Raw genomic sequence first — 10,945 nt, 5'->3', positions numbered from 1 at the left:
AAATTCCTCGTCTGTGGAAACTTTCATGGCAAATAAATCCCTTTCTGATTCTTCTGATCAAACTAGTGACACAAAATGACTCAAAAACCATCTCTGAGTTTTAGAAGGGGAAGCCTGATTGTGTGCAGCCATTAAACATTCTGCAGGAAGATGGGTTCAGCAAATGGCAGAAAAAAAAAAAAGATTGAAAATGATTGATTCTTTTATGTTCATGGCATGCACAATGGTGCTCGAGACAAAAAAGGACTGCTAGTCAAATGTGATTTCATTTAATCCAAAGTCTTTTTACCGGTCGTACTTTTTAGGGTTCTTCCGGTAGGAGGAAACCTATTGGTTTTGTTAGTTATATTATTATTCTTATTATTCTTAGTCTTCTTCTCCTTGCGCCACAATAACTCAACATGTTATTGGTCACAAATGTTCTAATTTGGCACATGGATACTACAGGCCAGTGGGTACCACCACACCAATAATGGGCCACATTAGGCAACGCACATTAGGCAACGCCCAAAAGTCCAGTTTTCAAAGTGATGGCATTTCCACCCCATTGCGACAATTTTTCTGGAACTTGGTTATCCCTTATTCCTTACGGGGAACAAAAAAGCCTCAAGGACCCATAAAGTCAGACATGAATTTTCTTGTATTGTCCAAATTTGGGACAACCTTCAAAAACCTTCTGCTCACGAACCATTCTGCTCTGCTCAGCCTGTTGTTGTTGGCCAAACAAGTAATTTTGCTCTCCTGTTTTCCAACTCTTGATCTTCTACAATGTACATTTTTATAATATGTTGCCATTTTAGAGGAACCCGCATTGCTGTTTGCAGCTATATTTATTAGTATTACTGTTATACAATTACATTTTAATTGTATAAATATTTTATTATAAAAAAAAGTCATTTTACTGGTCTTAAACAAAATACATCTTTCCCAAAATTGGCTAATGAAATCTGCTATGCAAATAAATGGTGGCCACCTTGAAGCATACCTGATTTTTTTCATCATCATTTAGCCATAAATGGAGGACATTTGACTGAAAAGTACATCAGTTCCATCCTCAGACAGGACAGTGAAACTAAACGTCTTCTCAGTGAGCTCTCTCCCACCACATGCCCCTGAGAGGCAGCACAGCTGTCATGCTGTGCACACAAGGATCCTAATCTGCTTTCAATTAAACTTCACTAAGGGTTCTACACTGTAGATATCCTTTATAAGACCATAAGTCTGTGTATAATTTTGTTTTTTGCCATATGTCAACAAACCTTTTGTCCACAAGAAACCTTTTCCTCCTAATCTCCTAAATATCACAAAGTAACCTGTTCAGCTAGATAAAATAAGGATTTTATAAGGACTCTAGCCCAGTGATGACTATGAGAAATGTCCCAACTCAATCTGTTTTTAATGAGTCTCTGAACAGACATGTTCAGTTGTCTATTCCAATGCCAAATAATTTCACATTAATGTCTGATGTTTGTATCCCATATCTCCACAAACCGCCATAAATGTATGAACTCACAAACATGATTGATAGCTGTGTGATGGGCAGTGTTACAACTAGTGTGTTCACAGAAACCCCAAACAACATCCAAACACCCAGACCCAGGCCAGACCCAGGTCAGACCCAGGCCAGACCCAGGCCAGACCCAGGGCAGACCCAGGGCAGACCCAGGCCAGACCCAGGCCAGACCCAGGCCATACCCAGGGCAGACCCAGGGCAGACCCAGGTCAGAAACAAGTGAGTTGTGAGTCTGGAGTCCCTGATTAACCGTTTAACTTTGTCCAGTCCAGATCCCCTCTACTCACTGAATGCAACACTGCAGGGTTTCCCGCAGAAAATGTGTTAGTCAAGGTGAGACTTTTTTTTTGGGGGGGGGGGGGGGGATTTCACATGAAGTGAGAGGGAGAAAACTGGCGAAAAAACGGCGAATATCGCTAAATAAAGTTTGACAACGTAGCAGCAAAGTGCTGTGGGAAACGCTAAAACACTGACAGCTTCTTGAGCTGTCACATGCCCTGCAGCATCAAGCCAAGATCTACCCTGATCAGAATACGACAGTGCTGTTGAAGCAACACGTACAACTCAACTTCTCTCCAAATAGTCAACATGTACTATGTGTTTGTTCCTGATCTGCCACAAGTCTCCATTTCCATCTCCATTTCCACCACCAAAAAATCAGATAGAAGCTTTAATTTGATGTGCTGATTATTAACATAATTGGAAAACACTGTTATAGACAAGACCTCCTTGCTTTACCATTCCATTGAGCATTCATTAAGAAAACCCGTACGCACGCACACACACACACACACACACACATACACACATACACACACACACACACACACCACAACTGCCTTGAAGCAGGTTTATCATCTGGCTGTTTCAGTTCAACAAACGCCTTACAGTGCAATCATTGTAGTGTGTTTTCAGCATTTTTATACAAAATCACATTTCTAAAATAGTCATTATTTGTGAGTAGATTTAAAGCCCTGAATCGATCCCTGGGTAAATACAAATATAAGACATTATTTTTTTAGCAACAACAGACGACCCACTCTTAAACCATGAGCTGGCCTCTATAGGGACGTGTAGTAAGGAATTACAATGTTTTACTTTAGCTGAAGGCAGCAAGATAACAAGCTACATGGTTTCATTATGGCTGGTGCAGCAACGTTTTATTCCATGTTCTCTACTAACTAAACTGTGATAGTGAATTGTACCCGTGTCCTTAAGCTCCTGAACAGTCTATTCCTCGCTGGCAAACTGCACTACCATACCCGTTATGAGAGTTAGGAAACATGAAAAAGAGACTAAATGACCTCATAGAACCAGGAGAGTTTACTTGTATGTGCTGTTTGGTGGTAAACCGTCTACCCCAAAACTTATCCCATCTCCGTTAGGAGACAGAAGCAGAACCTCCCAGGACCCACGTGTCACATGAGCAGGTCAGTGATCAACCACAGACATCTCCTCAGGAACACAGACAGATTCTAAACCCCTCCAACATGGCTGTGGTTTCCTCTGGGAGGCTGGTGTGAGGCCAGGCGGCAGACAGAGCTGTTCCCTGAGGGTCAGTCGTCAGGCTCAGTGACACACTGCTCCACTATCTCTCTGAGGTTGGGGTTTTCCATCGCAGCTGCCACTCTCTCCTTGTCATTGATTTGCTTGTTAACTTAGGAGATAAGAACAAAAACACATTTGATTAAGTTATTTATTTCCCATTGTCAAACTGTCTTTGATAATAAATTAATTATGGTGGTGCTATTCCCTTCTACATCAAAATTACATTTCCACTTTAATTCCACTTAAAAAGTAATTTCTCCTAAGACATTCTAAAAAGGGAGTTTTGGTTAAACTACTTACTGTCTTCTTCGGTGGAGTGGGTTCCTTCAGTTATGTAGATTTCCAACTGTAAAAGAAGGAACAAACAGTAGACCTGGATTAACTTTGCTTATTATGTCTGTGTGAGTGAGTGAGTGAGTGAGTGAGTGAGTGAGTGAGTGAGTGAGTGTGTCTGTGTGTGTGTGTGTGGTGTTTGCCTGACGGTAAGAGAAGCAGGCTGGTGAGATCTGGTTTCTGCATTAACGTGGAGAAGGATAGAGTTTCAGATGGTGAATTAAGGATAACTAAGCTGCTAAACACAGATGTGTCCACATGCTGATTCATGATCCTCAGGCAGCTCTGTATGCTTCATCTGCCTGTTTGTCTGAGAAGAGCGGGTTTGATAACAAAAGTTGCTACAGATACATGTGGGTGGATTGCAGAGGGGTGGTTTACCTTGTGTTTAAAGGGCAAGCATCGTTGCAGTTTAACTTGTAAACAGAGGCCTGAAAAAAAGACATTTATCATTAATCCAACTGTAGCCTATCAATCACATAGACCTTATAATATTTGTAGACATAATATGTAACCTTGTGTTCTACCCCAAGCACAGTCCTATGTATTTTGTATATTTCTGTACTCTCATATTTGTATGTGTTGTGTAGTTAGAATTGCTAACCTTGCCTCCACACTTTCCCCTTGGGTGTCAATAAAGTACCTGCTATAACTACTATACTGCAACTACTGAACTCAAATGCACAGCATGTTCAAATTCAGTGCCAAACAATTATTTTATTACAAGGTTATATCGACATTTTAAAAGGCCTGTTTTAATGGCGTAAAACAGCCCTTTTAAAATGTCGATATAACCTTATAATTTGCATCAGTCACACTCAGAAAAAGCTGTCACCTTTTCGTAGGGGAGATACCATGATATTACCATGGACACAGTAGAAATGTGAAATATACTGTATTCTGTTAGTTAATGTCTTATGAGTTTAACCACGCACCGATTAATGTGGCAAGGGAGCAATGAGGGACAGTCGGAGAGAACTTGATGATAATGAGGTACTCGTCCTCTCCAATGTCTTTAACTTCAACACATTTCTCATTGACAACCTCAAGCTCTTCTAACGTGTTTGGTTTCTCAGGGTCTCGGATACAGCGAATGACATCTGCGGAGAAGAAGAATGTAATTACATTTGAGTAATCATTTATGTAATGATGCTTCCTCTTCATACAGAGAACAGATGAATTAAGTCTTGATCAGAGGTGTAGCACGCCACTGCTAGCCGCAACAATTTCCCTGACAGAGTAGATACTTTCACCGGATCGCCTACCTATGTAGCTAAACATGCTATCTTGTTGGCTAAAGAGCTAACTAAGATAACCAGCAAACTTACCATATACTTCTAATACTTTTTCTTCCATGTTGCTTTGCATTTTTACCCCGATTTGCCCCGAGAACTACAAAGCCTTCGTGACAGTGAGCGATAGAAGACTGGAAACTATCAACCTCTCAATCAACGCCAGTTTGAACCTGGAATGACTTTGACAACAATAATTAGTGTAGACAGTGGTTAACCGTCAGAACAACCCAACTGAAGGTCATGCGAGCTGACCAAACAGTCATGTTTTCACCAAACTAACTTGACATCCAAACATTGCAGCTCAGTAAAAACTACTTATACATAAGGACTGGCTGAGTTGAACACTTCCGCCTTCTGACAAAATTGGTTGGCGTACGATTCCGTTGCGTTGTACAGTTTAGTATTTTGAAGACACATACATTTAATTCAGGTGGCGTATCGATTAATGGGTGGTCAGGATTTTATTGTCCTATGTTTGTGGCGATGTACATTAATATATTAGCTAAACATGTTGGCATTTTTGAAATGATATAATTGTTCGATTAGCTTAGTCTTCCGCATATCTCACTAGCCGATCTTCTATTGGACAATATGAACCAGCTGATTCCAACGTGACATGTGACAAGACTGTGAGGATGTCGGTGTTTACATGGAAGAGGAACAACATGTCTGTTTTAAGTCGCGTTGGTTAACATAAAACATGTTGAACAGGTCTGAACCTATGGATAATGGCACACTAGAGGTTGCTCTCGTCCCTGAATGTAACCTCTGCAGAAATGTTGAGGATTTGGGGAAAGCCCAAATGGCCCAGGGCAGCTCTCTGCTGTGCTTCCTTAAAAGCTCCGGCGGGCTAACCATCGGCGATATCTCTGTCTCTCAGTCGTCAGGAAAAACTCTTGATGGCACCTACTCAGAGTGAGTAAAGCTAACATCATGCTGTGTTGGACAATATTTGTTATTTCACTTCTCCATGAATGATCCTCTTCACGCCCAGGAGTGGTGCATCCATATTGTAGCGACCCGAGGAAGCGGTCGTCTGTCCTGTAGGCGTAAGGAATTGTGGGTGTATCCAACATGTTTTGATTGTGATTTATTAATGTTATGTTAATTAGTAGTAATGTTGGATAAGGTTTAAAGGTGCTGTAAAGCAAATTCCATGATTTGCTTCTCAGTAGCCTATATATACATGTGAAATGGATTGCTCAAAGCATTTGCAAAGCTCTAAAAGTTTGTGGCACTGAAATGTGGAGTAAGACCGTTGAACAGTTTCTCACCTGTTTTCAGCTCAGGTTTTGTTTAGGTGGGGCAAAACCCAACCTATCTAAGTCACTGCCACCTAACTAGTCAGATCACAGACGGCTTATATAACCTGCATTCTGTTACTCAGCTGGTATGATGCAAATAATTAACACATAAAACACCCAGACACTGCAGGTAAGGTCTGTTCTGATATCTGCAATTGATTTAGCTAGTTGCTGCTGTTTGTTAAATTCAATAAATTCGAGGGGGCGGAGCTTCAGCTCCTTCAGACGACACGCCCCCCCAGTATCAAGCAGAGAAGACTGTTGATTTTCTCACAATGTCAAATCCTAATTTAACTTACTTGTCAGTGTGTTTTTTTTCATTCAAATTTTCTATGGGTAGTTAACTACACAGTGATGAACTTAAAAACGTATTTTCAATTCTGCTTTACTGCCACTTTAATGTTTGATGGCTGTGTGTTGACTGTGTGTTTGTTGTGTGTGTTACGTGAGTTGATCACTCTCTTACCTGGACACAAGTTTCAAGTACCATGCGACTTACATTCACATCAGATCATGTGACTGTACTCAAATCTGAGAATGTAACTGTATGTCATGGAAGTGGTAGGGGTTTCAACTTAAACGACGAATCAGAGACTGCGTTAAAGTATCAGATATCTAGAGTTCCAGGTAACTAGCCGTCACCGGTGACTCGTCAGTGATCGCATCTTTGATAGTTCATACAACAATCGTTGCTCGCGGGAGAGAGCTCTGATTAATCTATGATGTCGGCGATCCCCACAAAATCCTGTGACATAAATTCGGCAATAGAAAAGAAAGATCCTGTCTGTCCATCTCAGCTGTCTCCGCAATATCTAAACACAAAGTTGTCTTAGAAACATGTATCACTAAATGGTGTCTCTAAATAATATATTCTTCATGTTCCTTTCCTGTCCCCAGTGTGGCATGGGAGGAGGTTACGGCTCACGGTGGGTCAGGTAGCGTCCAAAGACTACTCACCGTTGGGTCAGAGGGGGACCTGAAGCTCTACGAGGTCAAAGCGGAGTGTGCAGCTTCTAACCAGCCGCTAACATGTACCTCTAAGAGCACAGCAGAACAGATTGTGCAGCTGGTCCAGGAGAGGGATCTTAGTGAGTAACTACTTCCATAGAAGGTCCCATATCCATTTCTTATCCACCTCATCACAAGTTGGGAAATGTTTCCCTTCAGACCACATCTGATTGGATAATTCAGTAATTCAAGTTTTATTTTCTCTTTCCTTTTTGATGCCACTGAGAGTCACGACATCCATCCCGAGTTCCTCCAACACTTCACGACCCTCCCAGACAGCCCTGTACTCTAACACAGCACTGCTTGCAGGTTTGCCTGAGGTGCTGTCTGTGAAGGTGCTGTCTTTCGTGGACGCCAGGTGCTGCCTCCTGCTGAACTCCAGCATGCTGGTGCAGCTTGTGTGGAAGTGGCGGGGCGCTGGAGATCCTCAGGCCCTGTCCTGCTGTCACCTCCGCCTCCCCCCTGGAGCCCCCTGCACCTGGGCCGACTCCCGGCTCTGCAGAGACACTCTCTTCACGCTAACCTGCAGTGGAGTCATATGTATCCTCACTGCAGACTGCTAGATCATTTGCTGTAGTATCGAAGCAGTTTCCTTGGCCTACTTCTATTGACTCTGTAGTTTGAGACAAATAGAGTGAGCAAACTTAAATTTAAGGGTTAATACCGACACTGTGTTTCATTATGTCATGATGGTAAGTGAGCTAGTGGCTGTACCAGATGTTTTAACAAACTCAGTTCAGACTACACAAATGATCATTTAGACTCCATTTCAAATAAGAATAAAACACAAGTTGTGTCTATTATTAGGTTGTGACTGTGTCCCATTATCTATAGATGGTGATTCAGGGTGATCTTTAACTTCCTGCTCCAGATGTGTTCAGCAGTGTAGAAGGTAGTCATCTGGCCAGTGTGGACCTGGCGAGGTGTGTCCCCGCCATGCCGTGTGAGGGTGACACGCCCCCCTGCCTCTCCTCCTTCTCCCTGCTGCAGGTCTCTGCTGACCTCACCACGGCCGTGGCGGTCACCCGCTCCAATGCCGCCGTCGCCATCGACCTCAACGACTACTTCAGGTAACCTGGACCCGTATCTGGACACGCTGAGGAACCTGTGGACTTGTTGTCATCATGCGTCTGGGGGTTTGGTAGTGTTTAGACAACAGTAACTGGAACGCCATATCACCATGTCCACCCACTGCTGTAGAAGGCATCCTTGTATTGTTTGTGACTTCCTTAGATAAGTAGCCAGTGTGTAGACAATTAAAAATACCAGCTGTGGTGGATTTACATTTGATTCAGTTAGCAGATTTAATTATGCTGCTTAATTATTTAATTAAGTACAGCAGAAGATCAAGGATTATACAAGTACATAGTTCTAACAGTATCTAGGCGTCAATAGATTATGACCGGTCCGTGTTTGTTTTGATAATCTTTTGTATTTGGTCTTTCCCACCTAACCCCCCCCACCTGTCCATCCATCGGCAGGAAGCACCCAGACCACCTGCTGGGCTGCGTGCCGCAGCCCCGTTCCCCTCTCCGCCCTGGGGAGTCCAGCGACGAAGACAGCCTCTCCAGCTCCGCCTACAGCCGTTCTGCTCTGGGGGCCAGCTTCCACACAGACTGGTAGGAGCACACACAAACATCTACACACTTTATCAGAACAACATATATACACATGTGTACACAGAACACATATAGATTTAGCAGGCACTTTTATCCAAAGCACCTCCTTTGCACTTGCAGCCTCTCAATCTGCAGTCAGATGCTCTGATCAATGACCTGTATGTGTCTTAGTGGAACTGTTGTTTACGTTTTCTTCTACATACTTGATGTGACCTGACAGATTCCAGTTTTGAAAGAACGTCTCGTAACCATAAGGTCTCTTCTCCTCTGCTCCAGCTCCTGGGAGGCTCGTTTGACAGCCCTGTACAGCCGGGCCAAAGCCTCCTCCCCCTCCCCTCCCCAGCCAGCCAGGAGCTCCTGGTTCAGAGCGCTCCCCCTCTCAGGGGGTCTCCAGACCACTCCTTCCTCCATGCTCTCCCAGAGCAGGGTGCCCTCAGAGGGGGCGGGGGTCCAGCTGTGTGTCCCTGACGGCTCCGTCCCAGCTCTGCTCTCCGTCTCAGATTTCTCCGCTGTGCTGACGCTCGTTTCCCCGGGCAACAGTCAGACGACAGTGGCCTTCTGGGATTTTCAGTCCCAGATGGTGACGTACCACAGGCCGTCCCTGCCCGCCGCTCCTGTGCTGTGCTGTGGAGGGGAGCAGCTCAGTCTCATGCTGAAGGGTGAGGACCCTATCATCACCAGACATCACTAATCCATCATGTATATTCAGCACAACTGATCAGATACTGTCATTCGAAATCAGTCAGAAAGGACACAATTTGAAAAAAGTTTGTTTTCAAAGTCAGTTTAGGCTGATTCATGGAAGTGTTTCTCGTGAGCTAAATCCACACTCCTTAAAATGAAGTTGCCTGGACTCCCTGCTCCTAACCTGGGATTATCCAGAATCTAAACCTGGATTATCAAGAAACTAAGATCAACATAGTATTGATCATGTTGAGGCTTGTAATTCAGTGTGAGATTTGCAAGAGATTTTCCAAGAAATGTGCTGCCATGTACACACAGTGTGGCCCCCTGTTAGTCTGTGGAGCTGGTACATGTGGCTGTCTGTGGGGGGGGGGGGTCACCTGCGTGTGTGTGTGTTTACCTGTGTGTGTGTGTGTGTGTGTGTGTGTGTGTGTTGCAGCGTCGGGCCTGTCCCTGGTGCTGTTCTGTGTGTCTCAGGAGGAGCTGCTAAACAGACTGATGGTGTTTGGCAGCGCAAGCACTGTGGACTCCCTGTGTCACCTGAACACCTGGGATCGCTGTCCTATCCCCCTCCACGCCCTGCAGGTACACCTCCCCTATCCCCCTCCACGCCCTGCAGGTACACCTCCCCTATCCCCCTCCACGCCCTGCAGGTACACCTCCCCTATCCCCCTCCACGCCCTGCAGGTACACCTCCCCTATCCCCCTCCACGCCCTGCAGGTACACCTCCCCTATCCCCCTCCACGCCCTGCAGGTACACCTCCCCTATCCCCCTCCACGCCCTGCAGGTACACCTCCCCTATCCCCCTCCACGCCCTGCAGGTACACCTCCCCTATCCCCCTCCACGCCCTGCAGGTACACCTCCCCTATCCCCCTCCACGCCCTGCAGGTACACCTCCCCTATCCCCCTCCACGCCCTGCAGGTACACCTCCCCTATCCCCCTCCACGCCCTGCAGGTACACCTCCCCTATCCCCCTCCACGCCCTGCAGGTACACCTCCCCTATCCCCCTCCACGCCCTGCAGGTACACCTCCCATATCCCCCTCCACGCCCTGCAGGTACACCTCCCCTATCCCCCTCCACGCCCTGCAGGTACACCTCCCCTATCCCCCTCCACGCCCTGCAGGTACACCTCCCCTATCCCCCTCCACGCCCTGCAGGTACACTTCCCCTATCCCCCTCCACGCCCTGCAGGTACACCTCCCCTATCCCCCTCCACGCCCTGCAGGTACACCTCCCCTATCCCCCTCCACGCCCTGCAGGTACACCTCCCCTATCCCCCTCCACGCCCTGCAGGTATACCTCCCCTATCCCCCTCCACGCCCTGCAGGTACACCTCCCCCTGCACCCTTGCACCTGCAGGTACATTTCTTCTGTGTCTTGTGTTCCAGGCTGGGCTGAAGAATCACCAGCTGGACACGGTGGAGTTCTTCCTGAAAAGCAAAGAGAACCTTCTCTGTCCCACTGGCCTTGCTCCTGACCTGCCCTCTCCTGTCTCCTCCCAGAGCCAGCTGAAGAGTGAGAACACTCACTCACTCACTCACTCACTCACTCACACACACACACACACACGCGCATACATGCATGCACACACACATACACACACACACATAAACACACAGACACACACACGTCTAC

General features: G+C 45.8%; 2 protein-coding genes across 7 annotated transcripts in view; one reads left to right on the top strand and one right to left on the bottom strand.

Annotated features, from left to right (window-relative positions):
- Positions 1 to 253: 253 nt before the first annotated feature.
- Positions 254 to 5,454, bottom strand: ciao2a (cytosolic iron-sulfur assembly component 2A). Of its 3 annotated transcripts, none has more exons than XM_084671543.1 (6): positions 5,109 to 5,454; positions 4,723 to 4,868; positions 4,330 to 4,494; positions 3,776 to 3,825; positions 3,362 to 3,407; positions 254 to 3,170 (listed from the first exon to the last, which is right to left on the bottom strand). In XM_084671543.1, the coding sequence occupies exons 2-6, from the start codon at positions 4,760 to 4,762 to the stop codon at positions 3,070 to 3,072; spliced, it is 402 nt and encodes a 133-aa protein (XP_084527669.1). In that variant the 5' UTR covers positions 4,763 to 4,868; positions 5,109 to 5,454; the 3' UTR covers positions 254 to 3,069. The 3 variants fall into 3 exon arrangements, with proteins under 3 accessions (XP_084527669.1, XP_084527668.1, XP_084527667.1); XM_084671542.1 differs by lacking the exon at positions 5,109 to 5,454 and adding an exon at positions 5,011 to 5,026; XM_084671541.1 differs by lacking the exon at positions 5,109 to 5,454 and having other exon boundaries at positions 4,723 to 5,091.
- spg11 (SPG11 vesicle trafficking associated, spatacsin) overlaps positions 5,313 to 10,945 on the top strand; it is a 27,373-nt gene continuing 21,740 nt past the window's right edge. For 3 of the 4 annotated variants that reach the window (XM_084671538.1, XM_084671539.1, XM_084671537.1), the window contains exons 1-8: positions 5,313 to 5,604; positions 6,891 to 7,081; positions 7,230 to 7,541; positions 7,873 to 8,071; positions 8,483 to 8,620; positions 8,897 to 9,279; positions 9,744 to 9,889; positions 10,699 to 10,825. In XM_084671538.1, coding sequence (XP_084527664.1) covers positions 5,390 to 5,604; positions 6,891 to 7,081; positions 7,230 to 7,541; positions 7,873 to 8,071; positions 8,483 to 8,620; positions 8,897 to 9,279; positions 9,744 to 9,889; positions 10,699 to 10,825 — 1,711 coding nt within the window. In that variant the 5' untranslated portion in view covers positions 5,313 to 5,389. The remainder of the gene's footprint in view (positions 5,605 to 6,890; positions 7,082 to 7,229; positions 7,542 to 7,872; positions 8,072 to 8,482; positions 8,621 to 8,896; positions 9,280 to 9,743; positions 9,890 to 10,698; positions 10,826 to 10,945) is intronic. The other variant, XM_084671540.1, reaches the window with a different exon arrangement.

The sequence above is a fragment of the Hypomesus nipponensis genome, chromosome 14 (assembly GCF_054491055.1).
Source record: "Hypomesus nipponensis isolate SF chromosome 14, ASM5449105v1, whole genome shotgun sequence".
In the NCBI taxonomy this organism is placed as follows: Eukaryota; Metazoa; Chordata; class Actinopteri; order Osmeriformes; family Osmeridae; genus Hypomesus; species Hypomesus nipponensis.
The sequence above is the reverse complement of the archived record's forward strand: the minus strand, read 5'-3'. Positions and strand labels throughout refer to the sequence as shown.

What these genes read in the sequence shown, in the direction of transcription:
- ciao2a (XM_084671543.1), bottom strand. Translation starts at nt 4,762, where the DNA reads ATGCAAAGCAACATGGAAGAAAAAGTATTAGAAGTATATG. An exon ending in AAAAGTATTAGAAGTATATG is followed by an intron (nt 4,495 to 4,722) that starts GTAAGTTTGCTG and finishes TCTTCTCCGCAG; the next exon opens with ATGTCATTCGCTGTATCCGA. An exon ending in CCACTCCACCGAAGAAGACA is followed by an intron (nt 3,171 to 3,361) that starts GTAAGTAGTTTA and finishes TTATCTCCTAAG; the next exon opens with TTAACAAGCAAATCAATGAC.